We start from the raw sequence: 25,528 nt of genomic DNA on the forward strand, positions 1-25,528 counted from the left end.
GGGGTGGGGTGGGGTGGGGGGCTGCTGATGACTGTGCTAACCAGAGGCTTGCTTTTGCCAGAACAGAATATGTAGAAATAGTGATTATGTCATGACATAAACTTTGTGTGATTTCCTGATGGATCATAGAAATGTCACATCCCTACAACAGAACACACACACACACACACACACACACACACTAGAGGAAGTGACACTGCCAAAGAAAGAGAGGCAGCTGCTGCTAACGGCATCAGGGAGGACTCTGATCGATTTTTTTTTTTTCATCAACATAGAACATAATCTGCTCGGTCCTCCACCTGTTGCTCTGAGCTGCTATCGGCTCTAATCAGTTCAAGATAATATATCAGTAATGCAATAATTACAGAGTTTCCTGGTAGCCTGAGACCGATGTGATGGAGCGTGTGAGGTTTATCAGATGTTTAATTTTATTAATACTGGCTTCTGTTTGTCCCATGTGTTTTCAGGCTGCAGGTCCACATGTTGAATGGTGCATTACTGGCTTTAATGTTCCCTGTAGTCAACACCAGACTGGTAAGTAACCAGTGCTGGAAATATCTCCAGTAAAGCCTTGATCTCATCCACAGCTGAGCCTTTGTTCTGTTTCTGAAGTTAACAAGGATTCCTGTTCATTATCCACATATTTCATTTTTCATGACGGCTCAACGAGAGAGCAAGTGTTTAATCTTTGACGTGTTTAAAAAGACTTTCATCTCCTGCGCGTCAGGAACGTGACGCTACTAAATAAATGTTAGTGTCTGTACTGGAGCGTGAATGTGAAGAACAAATTCTAACATACAGGAGTCAGAATGTCAGACAGAAAGCAACAGAGGTAGAGCTTCTGTTTTAAGTGAAGGAAACCAGCGCTGCCTGTTTTAAAGGCTAACAGCTGCAGACCAGGACCAGCTGCTGGAGATCACGCCCAAACTTCAAATTCAGTCTGATTAAATCAAATCAAGTTTGGACAGTTTCAACTTTTAAACTAGAACCCCCTCCTCATGGTCGTATCCCTCTGCCACTCAGACTAGTTCCAGGTTATAGTCACTGTTGAGTCAGAGAAAATATGAACCGTGTGTGTGAAACTTTGTCATAATTGCTTTGAAGTCATGAGTAATGGCTAGAAAGTGTTTTGTGAGGTCACACTGAACTTGACCTTTAGCCTTTGACCACCAAAGTCTAATCAGTTTATTCCATTCAAATGAACGTTTGTGCCACATTTGAAAAGTTCCTTCAAGGCGTTACTGAGATATCGCGTCGGTGAGAATGAGACGGACGGACAGCCTGAAAACAAAATGGCGGCTCTTACTGTCGCCGGCGTGGAGGGATAAAAAGTTTTCCAGTCGTAATACGATCCCCGTGAAAATCGAATGTTCACCACAGAAATATTCTTACCTCAGTAAATTAAAGGTTTTCTGCCTCAACTCTGTTTCATCATCATCTTAAGACGGGAGTCGTCCGGCCTGAGGAGGAGCCTCTTTTTAAAATCAATGAACATTATGTCGTCGGTCAGCGCGCGCTTTAAATCAGTTTTCACTCAGATATAACAAACAGAAGTGTGAGCACTGAACACTAATCACATTTAATAAGAAAGGGACTTGACTGAAAAGGCAATTTACATCAGATCCTCATAAATCTTGAAAAAGCATTAAATTATCCATCGTGTATTAAAGTGTAATAACAGTACACATTTACAGAGAATCATTTGTATTAATTAAAAACACTGATCTCTGACCTGACTTTATTTTAGATTTACCCCATTAATATTAACCATCTCCAGTCGTGCAGTGTGTGTTTATTTGCCCATTAACGAGCTGATGCTAAACTACTTCATTCTTAACTTATTTTCATTTTGCACATTCCTTTAATTTTCTTCGTACATGTGGAAGAGGCCGACGGCTCCGCTGACCCCAGGTGACCTCCCGCTCTCTGTTAGCATGAGGTCACACCCCCTCCCTCAGTACAATAATGTTCTGAAGATGAGTCAAATCAGCCGCTCCACCTTTGAGTGCTGGTCTGTCTACTGTATACAGATGTGATCGCCAGATGTTCAGACACTTCTTCTCTGTCTCGCAGTAAAAACAGTGAAACATCCAAACAAGAACACTGAGGTCTCAGCAAATTAAATTTCTACTTAGAGTCGGCACAAGATCCGTGGCGGCAGAGCGGCTCTGCCTGGCGGCCATCTTTAATCTGTGTGTTCTCTCCACAGCTTCCCTTTGAGAAGGAGATCTACTACATCCAGCACTCCATGCTGTACCTGGTGCCTCTCTACCTGTTCAGGAAAGGAGGTGAGTGTTGATCTTATTTTGTTTATGACTCTGTTCAGACCAGTTCAGACCAGTTCAGACCAGTTCAGGTGTGAACACACCTAAGACACATTGAGGACACACCTGAGATCCGATCACTCGGACCACATTGGGAGGTGGTTTATTTCACTGTAGAGCTGTGAACACACACACACACACACACACACACACACACACACACATACACACACAGAAGCTTTAAACTATGAACAAGACAGAGTGTAAACACAGGGACAGGTGAGTTACCGGTCTCATTTCACAGGTTCGGTGTGTGATAGGAGAGAGAGAGAATCGAACCTCTGCACCATTGTTCATCAGTCATGTGACACTGGAGGCCAACAAAGGAAACGTGTTGTCCCAGTTAAACTGATCTAGTGGGAGCGTGTTTGATGTTTCCTCTGCGCTAACATTACTGTGAGGAAACAGGAAAAGCCAGTTTGACACCACGTCCTGTTACTGGTTCTGCTGTGGTCACACACTGTTTCCTCTGTTCCGACAGGGAACACTGGGTGGAGGCAGAACTTGGTTCTTTAGTATTTCATCTGTACGAAGTAAAAACAGCTGGAACAGATGAGACATCTCTCTTTAAAACCGGTTCAGGAGAATCTTCTCGGAAGTGGGTGATGAGGTCACGGTAACTGGCTCAGTTACCATGGTAACTCATTAATTTGCGGAAGTTGTACATGTCGGTTGGTCAATAGTTTGTTACCCAAGGCCCAACTTTACTAACCCCACCTCTCTTATGAAGGACACACAGACGTCTCTGTCCTCTGTCTTTATAACACAGACTCTCTGTGGACGTTGAGACTACTGTCGGATCATAATCAGTCTGCTCTGAAACATTCACCGTATGTAATCACTGTCAATAAAAAATAATCAGCCTGAATCTTCAGACACGTCTATAAGGAATAATCTCTCCTGGAACATTGTCATCAGTTCAAATACCAGTGTAGATTATGTGATGTTTCTGAGTGAAGGTGATTTTAAAACTGGACTAAATGTAGTTTAAAGTTCTGAGTTCAGGCTGCAGGTGGTCTGAACCTGTTCCAACCAGAGGTGGACAAACTACACAGCTCCATTACTTCAGACTATAGATCCTGGCCCTGCTCCTGGAAGTGTCGTCGTGGTTTCAAACTACATGAATCTTTCTTTAAACCTTGAAACTCAGACCTCAGATCAGACCGAGGTCTCTGAAGAGTCTTCTGCCTCCTCTTTATCTAACATCTCCATCGTTAGGACGCTGACAGCTTCAAACATGGCTGACAGTGGAGGAGTTGGCTGTGATTGGTGAAGTCGCAGTGTATGATCTATCACATTTTCAAAATAAAAGAAAATCCTTTCCACTGATTAAAAGCTGCTTCAAAATAAGAGTTCTTCATAAAAATGTAGTCAAAAGGACAATATTTGTCTTTTAGTTTCTAAAATAAATATACTCAAGTAAAAGGACTTTGTTTCTGTCCACCCCTGGTTGTAACAGCATTTCAGTCACTATGTGAAAATGTAGTACATGTTGTTCAGTTGTCTCAGTTTTTACCTACGTGCTTTTTCAAATCAAAACTGGGTCAGACTGAGATCACAGTCGCAGCTCTATAAATAAACTTATTTCATATCTGTGTGATTTACACGTTGTTCTTTGTCCCCGTCAGGTCGCAGCTGAATAATGTTTTTAAACATTTACTGAGCAACGTGTCGTCGTGTTACTTCATGACTCTTTTCTCTTTCACCGCTGCTGCTGTGTTTTAAAGATAAATTTATTGTTTCACTTTAATCTTTCTGGCTCCACTGGATTAAAATGGAGGCTCTGCTCCCTATTTACCCGTTGTCATGGTGATTCATAGTATCGGAGGCCTGTTGATGATCATACTCAGAGTTTACTGAACGAACTCTGATCAGGAACCAAGAAATTCAGAGTTTCCCAGCTCAGGTTTCATCAACTCAGAGTTCAGGTTAAATTGAGACTTTGTTTAAACCCCCCCCCCCAGGTGTTTTACGGGTGTTTGTTTTTGCAGGTGTTTACAAGCCTGAACCTCTCGGGGACATGTGGTGGGCGCTGCTCTCCACCGGCATCCTCTTCCTCTATCACTTCCTCTTCCTGCAAGTCCTTGGCCTGGTAAGATGGAGCCCCCTGCTGGGCGTTACCTGACACTTCACTATGCAAAGTACACGAGTGAAGGGATCACACCATCATCACCAGTAGCTTATTCACACACAGAGGTGTGGTCAGCAGGAGTACATTGATATATGATCCAGTGTTATACAATTCTTAAAGTCATTTCTGCAGTTAATGAATAAGGATATTAAAGATTTACAGACTGAACTCAGTCAGGTGAGTTTATTTTAGAGCAGAAATGAATGATTATAAAAATGAATACAGTGAACTCATGGTCCAGCTGGGTAGTACTTGTTCTGATTAGCCTGTCTGTCTCCAGGCGACTGAGGTCAACCTGAACAACATGCTGTGCCCGGCTGCCCCCTGCTGGGCGTTACCTGACACTTCACTATGCAAAGTACACGAGTGAAGGGATCACACCATCATCACCAGTAGCTTATTCACACACAGAGGTGTGGTCAGCAGGAGTACATTGATATATGATCCAGTGTTATACAATTCTTAAAGTCATTTCTGCAGTTAATGAATAAGGATATTAAAGATTTACAGACTGAACTCAGTCAGGTGAGTTTATTTTAGAGCAGAAATGAATGATTATAAAAATGAATACAGTGAACTCATGGTCCAGCTGGGTAGTACTTGTTCTGATTAGCCTGTCTGTCTCCAGGCGACTGAGGTCAACCTGAACAACATGCTGTGCCCGGCCGTGTCCGATCCCTTCTACGGGCCTTGGTACCGGGTCTGGGCCACGGGCCACCAGACCCTGCTGACCCTCATCCACGGGAAGCTCCTCACACTCCTGTCTCAACACACCGGCTCCGTCTGCAGAAACCTGCTGGACACTCTCCGACTGCGCAGCAAGAAAGTTGACTGAATGCCCAGGAAGTCGCACCGAGCCGCTCTCTCTAAACGCCTGCTATTACCGCGCAGAAATTTTTTTTAAAGCAACATTTTAATGCATCTTTTAAGACTTACCATCTGTTTTACTGAAACACGTCAGCATTTCAGGGCCAGTGAGTCAATGTGTCATTCTTTTAGTGTTGTATTTGGCTTGCATACATACTTGCATGCACAGACGTAATAGGCATTTGAAGGCTGGTAGTTAGCAGCAGTCAGGGGAGCTGGCCTTTGGTGGGAAAACAATGTAAGTGGATTTGTGGGTGATTTCTCAAGCTGCCTTTTCGTAACTGTTTTAAAGACAGAAAAACGAGTCGCTGAAATGTCACTACTGATCTGCAGTTGTTACACTCTCAGTTCTTTACGTGGTTGTCATGATAGATCTATGTTAGTGGGTAAAGCTGCCATTTTATTTGTCTCCAGCAGATTGTGAATGTGAGCTGTTGTAAAAGTTATTGCTTGTTTAGTTGGAGGTTTTTGTTTTTCTTTGATCACCTCTCAGTGTTGTCATGACTGAAAAAAAGACATTTATTTATGGCGTCTCTCTGTCCTCACTCCATTACCCACGTGTACAGGTTATAAAGCATCATTGTCAGTGGCCTCTCTCTGTCTCCAGTTCCCATCATTCCAGTTGTGATAATCAGGGGACGTGAGGATGTCTTACATGCCGAGTGATGAGTGAGGATTCGTGGATCTACACTGGGATGTTGTTATCACCTCTGCCAAGGAGGGAAAGTTTTTTCTGTTGTGTTACGGTGATATTGGAGCACAGTCAGAGGGGTTTAGACTTCAGCGAGTCGTATCGATGAATGTGACGTTTGTCGAGACAGAAAACATCTTGACAAAATGTATCTGGGCTGGATTCATGCTTAATGACACTTGAATACAGAGACGCCCTGAAGTCACTCCACCACCTCCACGAGTCACAACCTCCGTTTCATACAAGGAAAAAAATGCATCAGATGATCTGCATGAAGTCACTTCGAGTCGCTTATTGACTGTCCATGCAAAAGAAAGTATTAATTATTAGATTGATAATTGGAACATGTCAGTCTGGGTATATAACATTTCAAGTATGAGGGACGTGTTTATTACTGTAGCATATTATACTGTATTTCACTGTAAAGAAGGGATAAGAAACTTTTGTATTTCTATTGGTTTGAGTCTATGTGCTGTATTGACAATAAAAGTGATGTTGACCAAAGTTCACATGTATTATTTCTAACTGCTCAGGGAATATTTAGGTATATTATTTATGTGTTGCCATACTTACCTTGGGAGTTTGAGTTTGTGCACATTAATTATTTATTACTTTTTACAACATGTTTCCATTAACTCGGTGAACGGCCCTCACAGCTCTGCAAGTGACTCTGCACACTTAACTTTTTAGTAAATATGACTTACCCACTTTTTTGCATGGAGTTAAATGAGAATATTGATACTCTCGCAACTCTTAATGCATTTCTCATAACACAGCAAAAGCCCCTAAAACCTTGTTCACATGTAGAAACATCCAGTCAGTCAATCACTTCAACGTTGTCACTAATGAATTAAACCTTTTTACCAGAGCTTCAGACTTAGACGCCAAATGTTTGATACTTTAATAAAAACCTGGCTGACTTTAGAAAAAGACAACTGCAGAAAATATAGAATAAAACTGTTCAGACACAAACTGCTGCAGTTACAACAGTAACGTAAAGTAGTAAATTACTATATTCTGATTCAACATTGCATTAGCGTTCACTGTACTGTCACTTTATAAATGTATAGACGCCTGTGGAAAACAGGAGTTTTAGATTTAGAACATGGTTTATCCAATAATTCACTAAAATGCAAGAGAGAGTTTGACATTTGATGCAAATACGTGATTTTTAGATGTTTTTACTGTATGATATTTTCATTTGCAGCAGATTTGTGGCACTTTGCATTTTGTGTGTAGAGTTTTGAGAAAATGTGTGAAAGCCGTGACTGCGGAGAGGCAGATGATGAACATGGACCCATGCACTGAAGAATTACAGTACAGTAAATTCACATTACATACAGTGTGTGTGTGTCTGTGTGCATATTTGAAGAGGGTTTCAAGTGATTTGGTTGATCACCCTGATGCTGCAGGACAGTGTCACAGTGACAGAGAGACTGAAGTGTTTTCGTGAGTCAGAGGAGAAATGAATCAACACAGTGAGAAACGTCTTTAGTGAAATATGTGTGGACACGATGGGAGTTTGTGCAGATACAGTGAGGAGTGCTGACATGGGAGAGGGAATGATGAGTGAGCTTTAGAGCTGCTTGTTGGTGGACTTTATTAACTCTGAACAGAGCCAGGCGAGCTGTTGCTCTTTATGTCTTTATGCTAAGCTAACCAGCTGCTGGCTCGTGGCATCTTCTCATCAAACAAATTACCCCAAATGCTGAGCTTCTCCTTAAATACCAGAGCTTCTCATCGCTCCGCAGGAATGCCTCTGATGCTGAGCTGCTGCCTGACTCACAGGCTCAGGCTTTCCTACTGTACGTACGCCTCACTGTTCTCTGAAAGGTCAGACGGGGTGAAAAGCTTTAAGTGCAGCATATCGACTGAAGTGAGAGCTGAAGAAGCTTTTCAGCAGCTCATCGTTACAGACAAGAGAGAGAAACTCGACCTGAAATGACCACACAGGCTGCAAAGAGGCCGGAGGTGACGACGGTGGAGGAAGTGTTAAAACATGCTGCGCCTCTTTTAAAGTGCTTAAATTATTTCAATGTCAGGCAAAGGCAATAGAAAAGTGTCTTTTCACTTGATGTACAATTAGTTCTTGGTCAGCACAAAAATAATCACCGCTGGAGGAACTGAAAAGTGGTAAGAGTAGTAACAAGACAGGAAACTAAATACAACCCTGATGAAATAAAGAGAAATTAGTTTGAACTGCACTCATCCTCAGTGTCATTTATTCAGACACGTGGATACTACTGGCTACACACAGACCCACTCAGCTATCTGCGAGACTCAATATCATGTAACCAGCAGCAAAGTATTTTCAGATACACCTGCCCAGACTTCTCTCGACTTGCTGCAGAGGCATGTGAGGATCCGTCTCCTGCTCACAGACACACACTAACCACATGTGCAGGTCGGTGTTCGGGTTTGTTACCAAACACAAGAATACAAGACGGTGAAACTGGTGATGGTGAAAACACAGTGACGTGTTCCTGTATGATCCAGTCCGCACGTGACGCCTGATGTTCTTTCACATAATGGTGGAAAAGCACCGATTCACTAGTGGCACATTATCAGTTCATATATTTTGCCAATTATTTCTGATGATACCTCGACAGATGGTCTGTTGCTCTATTTGGTTTTTTAGTCCAGGTTTTGTCTCTGATGTCTCTGCAGCGAATCCAAAATCACAGGTATGAACAAAATTTAGTCCCAGAAACGATGTACAGGCGATCGGGGAAAACACAGTTTTCATACGAGCTTCTTTAATGAAATGTTCTTTCAGTGAAAACTGTTGACAATGAGTTCAGCGCTCAGAGAACCAGGACAGAACACGTACAGGGGTCGACCTCCTCCACCAAACCAGATGAACACTTTGTCTTGTGCTATTGTATATATGTATTTATATACAAAGCATATGTATGCATGGGGACATATATAATGAGGTCATGCGGTGTAACTGCACCTGACCACTTGCAGCAGACTGATCAAGGCTTCAGTGTTGACACAGAAGTGAGCATTCATCAAGCAGGTGTGAGTTGTAACTGACCAGAGGAACTATCACTAATCAATTGATGGTATTGATTTGGTGTTGGAGTCGTCAGGATCTGAATGTGACACTTTTGTTTCAAATGTTGAAATGACAAACTGTTTGTTCTGAGTGTTTCATCAGTGTGTGTGTGCTGAAAGAAAATAGAGTGACACATTTTCTCTTTTCAGTTGATTTTGTATTTTTTATTGAATAAATGATTTAAAAGGTAATAACAATGTTTAAAACTACATCTTCACAGCCATTGCTTACATACTCAGATAACCCATCTATATATATTCTTTCAACCCTCCCCACTTTTCTTTTGCAATTTTTTTTTGCAAATTTCTTTTTTTTTTTCTTTTGTTTAGTTTTTTTTTTGTTTCTTTATTTTTGTGTTTTTTTCTTTTGGAGTCATACTATCATAATAAATGCCCGTTTCAAGTCTCGTCACACTAACAGCAATTCAATAGGAAAAGAGGAAGGGTCTAGCTCTACAGGGGATGGATTTGAAGTTCCCAGTTCATATTATTCCATCAACATTTTTCAAGTTACTAAAGCAGAGGAAAAAAAAAAGATCCAAAAATCGAAAGGAAAAGAAATAAAAGTTGGTATGAGGAGTTACACCAGGCAACCCTCCCAGCCCATCAGGCCACTGCAACAGAAAAAAGTCATTTTGTACAGTGACACGTCTTAGAAGTCAGTGTCTCAAAAATTCAGAACATAGAAAACCACTAAAATAATTTTGAAACTAGATCCAAAATATTCTTTTGAAAAGAATTTATTTTGATGTACAAAAACAGTCATTTTCTTTTTTTATTTGCTTTTTTAAATCATTTTTTAATAAAAGTCTCAAACACAAGTTTATTGTAGTTCTTATTTCATTTGTCATTATCATTATTATTATTGATTCATTTATCCTTTTTTTTTTTTTTTTTTTTTTTCTTTTTCTTTAAATTCATCTATCAGTGCGATTGTATACCAGTGCAGCTACTGGGTCCAGAGTAAAGAAAACAGGCTTTTTTCATCTTTAATGGCATAAAAAATAAGGAAAAATCCATCTTTTATACAAAGTATAACTGCTGGTCTTTAGGGAAAAAAACATTTATAAACCCATAAAGCTAGGAGGCACACCATGGGATTTTCATTTTTGTAAATTATAGCAATAATAATAATAATAATAATAATAATAATAATAATAATAAACAAAATAAGTAACAACAATTTGCAACCAGTTTGAACCATCCTTGATGCCACGTACGGCTTCAGAGACAGAGTCAATGTAAACTCATTGAAACACTGGGTTGCTTCATAAGTCAAGACAGTTGAGAAATCGCACACACAAAAAAAAAAAAGACATAAAGAACATTTTGTCAATTGCAGGGGTGTTTTTGGAAGGACAGGAAGCCAGGCCTGAAGAGCAGCATTTGGGCATGGCCGCTGGCATCTTTGGTTCAGTCAGACATACGAAGGTAACATGAGCTTGAGCATTCCTACGAAATATGAGAATGACCACACAAGGAATGCTGAGGCTGAACTCTAACCCTGGTATGGAACCAAAACACAATCTGCTACAACAAACTACGAATGTCGTTCCATAATGTCCCATGAGGTATCAATGCTTTAAAACAGTTAATCAGTACAGAACCAGGACTATATTCTGCATGTTCTACGTAAAACATGAACTCTGCGTCCCATTAGAGGAGATGCTTACCTTCGACACAGTTTAAGAGAGGCTGTGAGAACCTCGACAACAGGAACCTTTCACTACTCGACAAATCAAACTTTGCCCTTACAGGAGGTCAAACGATTCAGCAGCTAGAAGGAAAACGGAGGATGTGCTCGCAAACGGCAGCATCCGATCTTCCAGGAGAGGCGACGACCACCACTACTGCCACTATCTACTGAACGACACACAACACACCTTGACGAACTAGGCCATGAGGTTGGGCCACAGTGTCGGGGGTAATCGGGGGGAGAGGAGGTTAACGTGTGACTTCTTGTCCTTTCAAACCTGCAGGGGTGTTGACTTGCACTGGTAGGAAAAAAAAACACCTGTTGAACAGATCTGCATATATCAAGGATAGTAAAGGTAACACATGTAGGATTTTCTCTTAATACACCACTGGTCGATTGTTAGAACGGCCATTAACAGTACATTCCATAGCCCCGATGACGTGTTGCTGCTGGGACTTGGACTGGGAGGAGATCTGGTTTTTTTCCCATAGGGAACTGATCCCACAATCACCCACAATCACCCACACCGGACTTAACGGAAGCAGAGGTTCCTGGGGCTACTGTTTGTATCGCCGACGGTCAAACTTCAGTATTAAAATGTGCCGTCGTGACTCATTTCACAGCAGTGCACTACAGAGAAAATCTTACATGTAGCATCTTTAAGTATGATATGATCAATGAGTCCGCATGACCAGTCACGAGCTGTGACCACCCCAATATGAGGTCCGATAGCACCATATTTGTCTTTTAAATCTCTTAATGGTTAATAAGAGTGTCTAAGCCATAGATCAAGCATATCATGGATAAAACCATAGGTCTCATACTCAGACATACATGCAACAAAATACATTGCATGTGTATACAAAGACATATATGTAAAAGAGCATGGTCAATTTGGTTTTGCAGCAGAAAAATTCAGGTTGTGCTGTTTTAAATGGACCAGGAAGTGAGTGTCTGACTGCTCCTCGCTGAAACGTCTTTATGTAGTGTGGTAGTGAATTCTTCAGGAAAGCATACATTTCTCAAGAGGCCTGAAACTGTCTTCCCACGGTTTAATCATGTAGGGGAACAACACCACAGCGCCCAGCGTTAGTTTATGAGTTAGTTTAAGTGAAAGACGTGAGGACCGGCGTCTGGGTCAGACATGAGCCGACAGGAGATGCAGACATACAGGAGCCCCCGTATGTCTACGTACTGATGGCATCTGATTTAGGAAACATCATCTCGGCCCCTCCCTTACACTGTGGTGTGAAGACCGGGCGAGGACAGGGCAGTCGGCCGGAGGAACACTCAGAGCATCACCTACTGGTCCATCATTTATGAAACCATTAATTTAAGGCAACACAACTGAAATCTGGGTCATTTCGGGTTACTGTGGATGGAGTGCCAAAAGCCCTTGACATTTTGCATAAAGAAAAATAACCTGTCAGTTAGTAAAGGCTGTTACGAAGAAAGATGTTGGTCAAGTAACAAGAACCTCTCAAAAATTCCAGTTAGCAAAACTAAAACTGAACCCAAGATGAGCGGATCACGTGATGAGCTTAACAACATTCTGGAAAGTGATTCCAACTAGCCTAGTGTGTGTGGATGTGACTCACAACAAGTAATATTTGGATGGGAAATGGCTTCTTAAGTCCTTACAAAGCCCTGGCTTTTTATCAGCAGACCTCGACAGTGAGCCTCCAGGCCCCACGCAGAGACTCTGCTCTAACTAATTCTGCTGTGTTTGCTCTCACCCGCTGCCACACAGCTGACAACACGGACCACAAATCAAAACATTTCCTGTGCCGTGGACACACAGATCGACGGGGTCTCACTGAACAGCAGATTATCAGGAGGAGAACGGTGGTGGTGCGGTTTCAACAACTAAATCAACTGGCTGCACTACGGCAGCGGCACAATGACATGCGCTTCTAAATGACACAAACATGTTAATTAGCTCACTTCCTTTGTGCGTCACGTCGTGTAACTTCATTCAAAATGACGATTTTAATACAGCATTCCGGTGGATGAGTGACAATGGTTAGCTATAATCTGAAAAGGCAAGACAATGTTTCCACAACGACGGGGGGCAATATACAAGACGTCCGACAAATGACTGAAACCGCGTGTTCAGCGATGCAGCCTTGCCTGAGGCTGGCTGGTGTGAGGTTGCATTCAGAGGGTGGAGGCCCCCGGTATTAGAGGTTGCCAGTTAAGTGGCACCGAATGCGAACACCTCAAGCCAAACGACAGACTACTCTTACAAAGTGTGGAATAAAAAGAGAATATGGCTTTAAGTAGTTACAGCATGTCCCTGTCAAGTGACTCCCTGCCAGTAAACTCAGAAACCAACAAACACAGTAAATTTAAACGACAGCATTGTTCATGCACATACTGTTTGTTTTTTTTTTTTTCTTTCTCTCAGGACCTGTGGTTACGCCTGCCCCCCCCCCCCCCCCCCCCCGCTCCAATGCAGGGAAACAGACCCACGTGTAGCCCATTTTACATAGATAATTAACAATTCACCTGTGCGGACATATTATCCTCAGACAAAATGGCTTCCTCCGCAATTACTTTAATTTGAAAAAGTTCAACAAAAAAAAGAAAGGAGGGAACACAGCTGTGAGCTCCAGCCAAACAAACGCAGTTCAAGGTTTACCACCACAAACACTACAAACACTGAGGGAGGAAGGTTTCCAAAAATCTCTGTGGGGAATCTTCAGGTGAAATCCAATTTCTAATTTACTCCACTGGTTTTTTTTTTATCTTGTAGCAGACCAACGTCCATATCCACACACAGAAATACACACACGATTGTGAGCTCAGACAATAAACACAACCAGCAAAGACTGGTCAAAGGGCACCACAATCGTACTATCTATACTTTGGAGTATATAGATCCCAATAAATAGTTCCAACTACAACACTACAAGAGTTTACAAGGCTCCAACAACCTCAACAGTCAATCTTTTTTTTTTTTTGAGAGGAATCAGAATAGAGACGACACAGCCTTTGAGAACTGCAGTTGCCTTGCTACATGGTATACATGTCTGGATATTAGGATAAAGAAAGAAAGAAGGAAAAAAGAATTTTCTTACTAAATGTAAAATTGTAGCAAAGCCTAAACAATATAAGCATGAGACTAATCTACTGTAAGAGACTTCCTTCCATCCACAGAATCAAACACCTGATTAGGTTTGCTGAAAGACGCAAGATTAATAAAATCTATTATTTGTTAATTTTCAAAAATATGAATGAAGGGGGTTATAGATATAGGTATACATATGCTGCAAAAACTTAACCACAGGCAAAGAAAAAGAAACGTGGATTTCTTGCCATAATCAAATGATGCTTCGTTGCCACCCGTTGCCATGTCAACGTCTGGGAGACGGCCAGCATGGCAACGGAAACTATCATCATAAAATGGTACAGTAGTAGAAATAGCTAGACCAGGAGGGGGCTGGCTCTCCTGGGAAAAGGTCCGCGGAGAGGTCCAATGATTGGTCATGCGGCTCGCTGTCAGGAATAATGGTTGTAGGGTGGTAGAGGGTGCCCAATGCCATTCTGGTAGTGATGGTGCTGACGGTGGGCGATGTACTCTGCATAACCCATTGTCATCTTCTCGCTACGGTACCTAGGAATGAGAAAAGACGTGTTGGTAAAGGCTTGACTCTCATGTTGCGAAAACTACGATGAACTAGCCTGGCGTCGCGGGAACCTCTCAGTTCGTTTTCAGTTTCACGGGGACATTGTAAACGGTCGCGGACCAACCAATCAGAACAATAGCTGTCTTCCGATTCAGGGGCCGCATCCTTCAGAGGACACGGTCCAGGAAGGCGTGGTCCTTCGTAGACCGTGAAGGCCGAACTGAAATCAGACGGTCTGGTCCAGGGAGGATTTACACTGTGCGTCACCAGCTGTTCCTGCTGCTACTGTGCTCCTGTTGCCTAGCAACCTTGACAACACCTAACTTTATTTCTCTAAAACTTGAGGTTTGAAGGCCCATGGTTTTAACAGTTGTACCTTTAGCTGTTGAACTGAGCTGAAACACAATACGTAGATTTAGAAATGGCTCTCTGTCAGTGCTGTTAAATGAATCTTGGGATATGTTCGGCCACAGAGGATCCACCTTTTGGATCCTTCGTGGCCCTGGAAAAGAGGGACGCATTTGTCGGCCGCATTTGAAGGAGCCTTCGAAATGGGACAGTGTAGTTACAATCGGTCTTCAAATGCAGCCGCTGAAGGATGCGGCCTCTGAACTGAGGCACAGCTGACATGAAGCGCAGAGCGACAGGTAAAAGGAAAACAGGCTGCCGTGTAAGTGCAGTAGTTGTTCTTTTATAGAAAATATACCATCTAGTTGGTTTAACGCTGTTGTGAAAGTGGATTCAACAGACCGTCTTCACATCAGCAGCAGCCATCTTGGTTGTTACCAAAAATGCTTCAGTGATGCTCCTGTATAAGTCATCACATCAAACCCGCCCCATTTTAGATAAATGGTTATGATTGGGTCAACTAGTTTCTGGGCAGATGGAAATCTATCTGAATTGGGGGCAGACCAATCATTGACAGTGAATAAATATGAGCTCACTGATTGGTCTGGTTTCCAGGCTGATGATAAGCGTCAGTCTGCACCTGCAGTTACTCTGTACAAACAGTTTACAACTAGAGGAGACTTTGCAAGCCTCAGTCAGAAGAACAAACATTTTCAAGAGTTTTTTTCTTCACTAAATTAACACTGCACATCATCAGATTCACTGTGGACAGTTTAAAACATTTAAATCAATGCAGCAGAGCCAGAGACATTTGTATTCCACACCTACTTCTTCTTAATCAAAACCTGGCTCCTGCATTACCCACAATGCAACTTGACTGCTGAGTGTTCAGTCAAAGATTTGGCTTGTGTTTGTCTAATACTAGAAGCGCCTCCAGGAGCTGCTGGCCTCGAGCGGAGATTAGGTCTGGTGAGCTCACTTCTTTGCAACTCCACCAGAGTTCTACCATTTTTAAACCTTCAGACTGAATCGATCAGCTCTCCTGCAGCTCCCTCTGGAGCCACTAAAGGCTTTACTCAACTTTTTCACACATGCAGTAGAACTCCCCAAGAATAAGTGTAATCTTACCTGGTTAACTTAATGGTCTTCCTGAAGTCATTTGTGATGGGAGCTTTGTAACCTCCCTTTCGTAGTAAGGAATCTATGGTTTGAATGTGGTCCCAACCTTGATAAAAACAGAGATGTAGGGTTTTACACAATTCTGAACATCCAGATTTAGTTTAATATTAACATTCTTTATGAAACCAGCATGGGCTGGACTGTTAGCAGCACAAAAAGATCTTACCTTGCTCCTTTGCAACCTCTGGTAGGTAGGTGGCGGTGCGCTTTGATCCTTTTTCATTGAAAAACTCTATCCTAATGCCGTGAACACCCACCTAGAATCAAGACACACAGAAAATGTTTAACCCCATAAATCTCACAAAGGCAAAGTTGTTGCAAAGCTATTCAGTTGTAACTGTTCTTTAAGGCAATGTGAAGAGCTGCTCCATTTTACAACCAAACGCTTTATTTTTTTTTCCCTAATTGTTCCTTTAATACAACACAGCTGGTGGACTCATAAAAATCTGTTAGTATTACATGAGGTTCTACATGCAAGTGAATATACAAATATTTACTTGTTGTTGCAGTTTTAATAATTTTGTTTACAGACATCCAGAGAAAAATCAACCTCAAAGAAATGTGGGAGAGCTGCTGAGCAGGAGAGAGACAGCTGCGAGGCACCACAACTCTTAAAGCAAATGATATTATTGTGTGTTCGAGGGCCACTCCGGCAGCACAGCGGGCGTCTTACCTCCCAGTCAAGGTAATCACCGACGTCTTCAAAGTTGGTGAGAAGAGACACTGAGCAGAAGAGGCGAGGCAGCTCATCCCTTGTCATAGGGGGGAAGCGGCTGTCTTTAAGGGCACTGCAGACAGAAAAGCACAAAGCAAAAACACCATTATGGGAGGAAACTGAGAAAGTCGTTGTCACAATCGAGTATTAAACTGCCCCACAGTTGGATTACTACGTGCGGGATTTGAAAATTCGATTTTTTTTTTCTTCCCTTTTTGAAACCGAGGTTAAATTTCTTAAGACATTCAGGGGTCAGCGTGGTTGCAGCACAAGCCCTGATAACGGCTGTCCACAGGGCTGTTTGTAATGTGTGTATATGTACACATTCCCAGTAAGGAGCTGTGTGTGTTTACATATATTAGACAGGTGTCAGGTGTTTCTGCCCTCAGGTCAAGAACTGCTAGTGAAGACATTCCACACCATCTTTTGAAAAGAGTCTTTTTAAACATTTTCTCAGACTCAAGTCTGCAAATGTTTTAGTTTTAGTTTCAGTCTTCTCCACATGCAGGAGTCACAGGTTACATGATATTTAAAAAACAGTAACATAAATACTGAACTTAGATTTCTAACCCGCTTTCAACCCACCGGTAAGATGACATATGCTGGTTTCACCCCCGTCACTGTGTTGGTCTGGAGAGGGTATAAGATTGTCCAATACAACTACACAAGGACTATTTATAATCACAATTTTGCATTAATTAAAACTTCTTCACAATAATCCACACATTACAGTCACAGTATAACACATGAGGTTATTGGTACATTTTATTTGTATCAGTGCTTTTCATCTTGATCAATAAATTGTGTTGTTTGCACATTATAAAGTGCACTCTGTTAAAGAAACGTGTTTACACATACAGTATATCAACAAGATCCATCTATCTCAACACCTGAACAATGAATGACGCTTCTATTTTGTTTTTTTGTAGATTTTTATAGTAGATAAAATTAACATAAGGGCATTAATAACTTTTCTTTAAACCACCAGGATCTGGGCTCAAACAGACACATGCTCCCCACAAACACGCACGCACGCACGCACACACACACACACACACACACAGACAGATACAGAAAGCTACACAAATGAAACAGAATAAAAATGAATAAAGTTCATTCACTTTAATTTACTAGCGTGTCATTATTTTTCCACAGTCATGCTCTGTCACACTGAGGCTAACTCCATGTTGTTGCTCACCTGGTAAGGGTGTACTCCCTGAGTCCTGAGTGCAGATTCATGGCAGAAAATGTACCTATACAACCCCTCAACCGCTTGTCTCTGCCTATTTTCCATGTGACAAACAGCGGGCTGAAAAACAAGAAAGAACAACAGGCCATGTTAAAGCAGCTGAACTTAAATAACACACAGAAGATGTACATGTCTGTGGTGTATAAAACTTGTTCAACAGCACACATCACATGGTTAATTTTGCTAGTATGCCAGAGTTGTTGTAATGTCTCTTACACCATGATGGATCAGTTAACAGGCGTTTGCTCGTGACCCACCCATAACTGGATAATCAATTCTTTTTTTTGTTCTTCATGTTGTTATTTGGGATTTTCCAACTGTTTTTTTTTTTTTTTTTTTTTTAAATAGTGAAACTGCTTTGTGTAAATTAGCCAAGGGAAAAACATGGTCAGATATAAAAATTCTCTCGTCCGATTCATAAACAAAATGTGTGAATGACAATGAACAACCCAATTAAATAGTGCATAACAGGACAGGACCAGTGCTTCAGCAGAGCATATGATGATAACAGTTTGAAGCGTTTCATTTGGGTTTGCGTAAGTGCACTTCAGGGAACAACACTCAGTGTAGTGACAGGGATGGGAGGAATCACAGTGGATCAGAACCAAAATTGTTGCACAACAGGGAATGGCTGCCATGCTGTATTTTGTAAATAAGGACCAACAACCTTCTCATACATGTCTGATGGAACAAAAACACTTCACTCGTTTCCTACACTGTCCACATAGCTGCTTCGATCAAGCCTGACTGCATCCATACGTGTCTTTTTATACCTCAGTGTATTTTCTTCCACCGAACTACATTGTCGTGTTGTGAGCGCTGTGACGACACCGGTGGGTGCAGGGCAGTTCTGTGGCTGGACAGATCCACTGACAGACGGCTGCCTCTACCCTGGCTGCTCAAAAGTAAACAGCAGATGTCCTTTAAATCTTCATTGTGTAAAGTCAATCTGATTTACTGACTTATTGACACTTGCCCATCTTGTTCTCACATACCACTGCATGGCTGCAGACTCGTCATTTTATTTAATATGAGCACCAGCACCATTTTAACAGGACCAATTAAATGAAAATTCAGTCTAACACTTTCATAGTTTCGCACCATTACTTGTGTTACTGATGAATTCTTTAGTAATTTTAATAGATGCCTATTATTTTACAAAAATAATAGTGTTTTCTCCTCTTGGAAACTAGGACACTGATGACAGTTGTTATTGATATTTACTATAATTTCTCATTTTCCGCATTCCACCTTCCTTTTCCCCCAAAACTTAATCAGTAATAAGTTTTTCTCCCCTTTCTTGTTGGAGCTACCAATACAGCAAAGCTTGGTGAAAATGTTTCTCTCTCACTTTACTTGTGAGAACTGAAAAACTGTAAATTACGCTAAAAATCAGAAAACAAAAAAACAAGTATCATGAGGAAAGACATTTTCAGAACATTACTGGTACTTCAATTTAAATACTGGTTCGTTGAGAATATTTTTGGTCCTATACTCTTTGAATTTAAAAAAAGGCTTTCAAAATCCAATTTTACAAAGAAAAACAAACAGGAGACATTTCCTCTTTGATAAAATCTTAAATTTTATTTTTAGCATCTTCACATAATAAACAACTGTTTTACAAAAGTAAAACCAAAGTTTCAAGATCCGATTCAAATAAGTTCCAATAATTAAAACAAAAATGTAAATTACAAAGGAACAAAACATTACAGCTACAGCAAATACTGCAGGTGCCAATAGTTCAATGAGAAACTACTAAGATTATCTTACAAGTTTTACTGAGAAGTTCCTGGGAAAAATATTGCATGGTTACAATCCCGTAGCTTCATTTTACCTTTCCTGGATCATTTTCTTCTTCTTCAAATGGTGGTGCCTTCTGGTGTTGTCCTCAAACGAAGGGAAAAGGTAATGTAGAAAAGAAAAAATTGCTAATGTTGTTCACCATTTTGATAGCACAATGGATAAGTATGTTCAACAAGCTAACATGTTTGCTAGCTAGATATTACCTTTAAAACCTAATATTACCTTTCAGTTGTTGCTTTAGCTTAGTATAGTTACAAAATCTAAGCATTATATGATATATAATATCTCTGTTAACATTACACACATTTCACTTCGTATTACCCCACCGACTAACTACAGCAGCCTTATCCTGTTATACAAACATTCAAGTCAATTGAAGTTTGCTAGCTCAATTAGCCGACTAGTTATGCTAATGTACCTGCAGCAGTGCTCACCGTGGTTCTGTGGTCCATTGGTCCTCTTGAAGTCAAAATGAAGCAAAATTATTATATCAAATTGTTGTAGATTCAAAGAATTATATGTTGAGTTGCAGCCCTCCGCATGTGGGCATCCATTTAGAGAAGACTTGCTGTTTTTACTAAATGCGCACAATATGTAAGCTAGACACCTGGTCTCCAGTCTAGACAGCAAAAATGTGATTCAAAACTGAAATGGGCATACAGCACCCTGCTGACTTCATAAAATAAAGAGCACATTTTGAAAACGTGCCTGATGCCAAATTTTAGAACCACTGTCTCTAAAAAATAATCACAAAATGGTCACCGTCTGAGGACCTTCGTTGTTTACTGGCTAACTTTGCAGAGCACTGTGTCTGTGTCAGATGTTGGGGTCGTTCTGAGCGTTCCAATAATTCAGTCTGACAATGCCCCCGAGTGAAGGATGTGTCGAGGACACCACAGACCATAAGCATGGGTTTTTCAAACCTATGGGAGTTTTCACACTGGTGGGCATTCGCCTACTACACTCCTAGTCATGACCAGCTGGTTGGGTTTAGACCTTGGTTTCATGTGGTGAAGGTTAGGCACAATCCCAGTGTTCACCCTTTAGGACTGACAGACTTAAGATCAATTCAAATGGGATTTTTTTTCTCTAAGGGAGATGGGAAGTTTAAATGTCATGTTTAGATTAGTAATTTTGTTGATTTTATGTGGGTTTTTTTTCTCCTCCAAATGAACCTGACACATACAAGCTTAGTGTCAATAAATTGTCATCTATTGTAAATGGAGGAAGAGAACAGGAGCTGCCTTTGTGTACAACTCAGACTTTCTAAACCCCTCATGAACACTTTTCATATGTCAATATGCAGTCTTTGCCGATGGAAATTAGCCACAATTTACAGTGTTCTAAAAAAGCAAAACATTAGTAATATGTAAACTACTGTTGCATTATTCAGAAAGAAAGCAGGAGCCACTCAGTTTTATTAAACTAAATATAAAATATGAGCCTCGTACTTTACTATTCTCAGACATTAGCCCAGGTAAAATGGGATTTGACAAAAGGCTGTTCCATTCTTGATTAGGGATTTGCCCTGATTACAAAGGTGATGTCACTTCATGTTTGTGAAGGTTTAACACTTAGTGTGGACACTGAGACTGGGACTTAGAGTAAGGGTCTTGTAGGACAATTCTAAACTTAAGACAAACTAAAATACACTCAGTTTTTTCCACTGGAAGGCCAGATTATTATTTTTGTGTGTGTGATCAATGTCCACACTGATCTGGCTTGCTAGTCTAGTCTACAGTAACACCAGGAGAATACTCTTAGAAAGGACTAGGAAAATATTCCTGACAGGGTGTGGACGTGTGTAAAGAGGCAGCCATGTTTGGAATCAGGAATGTCTGAAATGTTTCACAGGAAAAAACAACAACACACAGACAACAAGCAATACCATCCAACATGTGTTATACCAACAATATGAAATATCAATATATAAATATATTTTAGTATTTACACTATATTTATATTGTAACTCGAAGAATGTTTGTTAGAGTGATGGATTTGTATTTCTCCATCATCTGACATTTGGCTAGTCTATGGTAGAGATGGCTGTATCCACTCTGTCTGAGGCCTGCAGATTTATTATTAAGTGACAGATAGAGATGAGAGAGAGAGATGCTAGTATGGTAGATTCTGAGGGTGCACTTGTTTAAGGCTCCAACATGTTGGATTGTCTTTCAAAGGTCAACATGTGCACAGAAAGCAGTTTTTAAGCAGAAAAAACAGCAGAAATTAAACTCTTCCAATACAAATTCAAATATAAATGAAAAATAACTTTAGATTAGATTCGTGCAGAGGGAGGAGAGATTTTGTTTGCTGCATACATATATAATAATCATGAGGGTTTTTTTTCCCATAATAGATAAGGATTAGCATCCAATATGTTGGGAGTGCTGCAGCTGCATCTAAAAATACATACTTGGATCATTTACAACCCCTGATATGCATCTGTGTTTGTGATCAATGGCCAGTCTTGAAGTATAAGACTGCCTTTCATTTTAATTGTACACTTTAATTAGTCACAGGACAGTAGAAAGATACATTTAAAAACAACAATACAGCAATTTTTAGACATTTAAACGTGGTCCTTGTAAACAATTAAGCCCAAACGCTTTTCCAGCCATTCCAGATCAGTACACTGGAGGAGTCAGCTATGGCTGCAAGTGTAAACAATTCCTTTGCAGCCTCAACATGTACGTAAAACGCCCGCAGTGACATGCTATCGCATTTCAACGTTTGTGCAAGGAGATGTTAAAATGTTTCAGTGGAGGGCGCAAGAGTGCGGTTATGGGCAGAAAATATAAATGTAATACTCTCATGGTTAATTTGGTGAGAAAAAAACCCCTAATATTCAGTGAGTGCTACAGTTGGTTAAATACTGTTTGTTTCCTATATGAATTAAAAATTATTTTTTATATTTGGCCGTAAAGAATTCGTAGAACTGCTAAGTACTTAGCAAGAGCCACCGTTTCTTTGTTGGTTGATGCCAAACTCGGTTAGGTTTCCTTTAATTCCACAGTACATTCACCGTTACCATTCAAAACCTGCTTTAATCCAAACATCTACCTGACCGTGATATTAGACTTTTAATACACCTACCATTAAATTAATGAATACTTGCTTATGCTTATTAGTGCTTCGTTACCAAACTAATGTAGCTCATAGCTAACAAAGCTAAGCCTATTATGTGGCAATCCAGAGTTCATTGAGGGTAACTTGAAAGATTAAGAAAACAAATGTTAACTTTTGATGTTTTATATTTGGCGCTTTAAAAATGTCTACCCGGACAAGCAATCCCGCTGCTGTTAAACCGAAAAAATAAACGATGTTATCTCGCTAGTTCCACCCTTTCTTTAAGTGTTGGTGGTTAGCTGGTATTAGCTAAAAGCTAACAGGCTTAGCTAACGTTAGCCAGTATTGTTCGAGTTGGACAAACACTATCGTAAAATATTTTTTCGTCAAGTAAGGGATATCAGTAAGTGACAGGGTACATCATTCACTAATAGGTAACACAGCGCGGTAATTACATATCAGATGATTCAGTTTAGTGTTAATGTTAGGCTAGTGTAGCTGCAGGCCAGTGCAGACTGTCTCTTTGACAAGGCCCGAATTCCAACTTGGACAAATTAAGCTGTGGTCGCGAGTTTTTCGCTTTAAATTCATTATAAGTAAAACGTTGTTTCGATGTGACAGTTAGTGCCCTCAAAAGTGAAGCAGGAACTGAGGGTGAAGCCATCAGGTGTACCGCAGCACACATTTGTTGAGAGAAGATACCAATGAGCTTTGACATGCAGCAAAACAACAAAAGACAAAAATACTCACTAGGGATCATTTGTAAACCTGGGTGTTCTCGGAGGTTGGTATCCGTACAGATGGCAATAAAGCACGTCAAAACAGAAGCAGCACATCTCCGCCGAGACCACCATTTTTCTGCCTCCACTTCCCGAACCAGGTCCCGGGCTGAGATTCGGGGAGAGGCCGGATGAAGTGTAACCGGCCGGGGCTGGGGACAGAGCGTTTGTGCCGCTGCTACCACTACTACTACTGCTGCCACTAACGTTACCCCCGGGTCCCCCCAGGCCGTTGGCTCTGCTCACGTTCGCCGCTGCTGCAACGGTCGCGGAGGAGCCAATCCCCAACTCCGAGCCACAATGTCCGGTTCCTGCCACCCCGCTTCCCGCCCCCACCCCGCCGGGACCCCCCGACCCGGGCGATCCCGACAGTTTCTGCTTCTTCACCCCGCAGCACCCGGCCGCCATCTTGGAACAATCTGCACCGACACACCGCTTCCGACCCATAACCGTCACCGCGGGAAGGGTGGGGGGGAACGCCGACCAGACGTAGAAATCCCACTGCGTTGATACGTATGACGGACAATACTCCACTTTCACTCTTTTATTTTTTTGTCGGACGACGAAATAACCGATGTGGTGAGAAGACTGCAATGTCACCCTAGCGTTGCCTTTAAAAATGCGTGACTTTGCTACGCAAAATCCATAGCTGGATAAGCGTTTTTTCCTTGAGTAGTCAGCCAGTCCAGCTTTGGACCACGGTGTTCCAGTGGATCACCGATAACGTCAAGTCCCGGCCGAATATTCACCCCGTCTCCCTAACACGACACCATCCGAGGCGATCTCAATCAGTTCCCCTTAATCATACAAGTTCAGGGAGTACACAGTCCGAACAGGCCGCAGATGACAGTAGCCAGGCGGTCCAGATGTGAAGCCGACAGCCAGTGCGCTGTAGCCCCGCAGCACACCTCTCCAAGTGGAAGCCGGGAGCTTGAGTACGCAGGACCCATAAGCTTCAGCAGAAATTGCGCACAATGTCTTGGACAGCGTAGCTTCTCATTGCACCAGCTTGTTTGCTACTGCCTCACGAACTTCTAATTACACAACAGGCCCAGTATGTTGGAATTCCAGACACTGGGATAACGCAGAGTAAAATGGCATCTGACAATGCGGGGTTGGCATGGCACAATGAACCGCGTCAGCGCCGAGCAAGTCATTTCAGTACCGTTAGGCCACAGTTTGCACCTGCATGATGTCTGTTCTTGGACCTGGTTAAAATCTCAATATCACCCCCGCGTCAAATGTAGAGCTGAAAGTTTTCAGTAACGGTTTGTTTGGAGGTTGTCATCCGTTCATGAGGATACATACAGAAGAGCATTCTAGTCCGTGAGCCGTGAGAAATCCTCCGGGTTTGGCAACCCTCGCTCCGCACCCGTCTCTCTGCTGCTACCATTCAGTGCTGTTCGGGTAAAAGCCCTGTGATCAGTCTGTGGGCACGGGCATCGGTGTCGTCGGCACGCCGGAACCGGATTCAGAAAAAGTGCTGCGCTCACTCGCTACACATTATGCGTAGCTTCTGGGGGTATCAAATTTGCAATTCAGAAGAAATGCACGGTGCTGTAGAAGCATGCGCGCTCATGACGCTCAGACGTGTGTTTGCGTGCGTGCATGGAAAAGTATCCCTAAGTTATAAAAGACATAGGACCTGATTGGTCTTTTTCTGGGGCTATTTGCTGTACAGCTGTAATGTGAAATGATTTCCTGTGTTTTGGTGACGTATCCTTGAAGCAAACATCTCTGTGGGGTGAGATAAAGTTGACAGCTCCTCTGACTAAGTTGTCATTTTAGTTGTATGTGCTAAGGCTGCTGGTAAACTCATGGAGCCCTGAAACATTAAATATAATCCTGTCACAAATACCCAGTCCAGTCCCCCCCTGAATCATTCTCCTACCACCCCCCCAGCACCCCTGCCTTTTGGTGGGCTACACAAGTAAATGAATGAGTGAAGAGAGCAGTGAGCATTGTCTAAATGTCAGTGATTAATACAC

The 25,528-nt window shown here is 41.7% G+C and overlaps 2 protein-coding genes across 2 annotated transcripts in view; one reads left to right on the forward strand and one right to left on the reverse strand.

Moving 5' to 3' along the window:
• tmem164 (transmembrane protein 164) overlaps positions 1 to 6,517 on the forward strand; it is an 18,471-nt gene extending 11,954 nt beyond the window's left edge. The window contains exons 3-6 of the mRNA XM_023418368.2: positions 468 to 534; positions 2,210 to 2,288; positions 4,316 to 4,416; positions 5,084 to 6,517. Of these exons, the coding sequence (XP_023274136.1) occupies positions 468 to 534; positions 2,210 to 2,288; positions 4,316 to 4,416; positions 5,084 to 5,290 (454 nt within the window). The 3' untranslated portion in view covers positions 5,291 to 6,517. The remainder of the gene's footprint in view (positions 1 to 467; positions 535 to 2,209; positions 2,289 to 4,315; positions 4,417 to 5,083) is intronic.
• Positions 6,518 to 9,209: 2,692 nt separating this feature from the next.
• ammecr1 (AMMECR nuclear protein 1) lies at positions 9,210 to 25,055 on the reverse strand. Its single transcript, XM_023418191.2, has 6 exons — positions 23,512 to 25,055; positions 17,839 to 17,949; positions 16,599 to 16,713; positions 16,092 to 16,182; positions 15,875 to 15,971; positions 9,210 to 14,385 (listed from the first exon to the last, which is right to left on the reverse strand). The coding sequence occupies exons 1-6, from the start codon at positions 23,985 to 23,987 to the stop codon at positions 14,271 to 14,273; spliced, it is 1,005 nt and encodes a 334-aa protein (XP_023273959.1). The 5' UTR covers positions 23,988 to 25,055; the 3' UTR covers positions 9,210 to 14,270.
• Positions 25,056 to 25,528: the final 473 nt, after the last annotated feature.

Source organism: Seriola lalandi, unplaced genomic scaffold, assembly GCF_002814215.2.
Source record: "Seriola lalandi dorsalis isolate HSWRI2012SDOR001 ecotype SW California unplaced genomic scaffold, Sedor1 jcf7180002054581, whole genome shotgun sequence".
Taxonomy (NCBI): domain Eukaryota; kingdom Metazoa; phylum Chordata; class Actinopteri; order Carangiformes; family Carangidae; genus Seriola; species Seriola lalandi.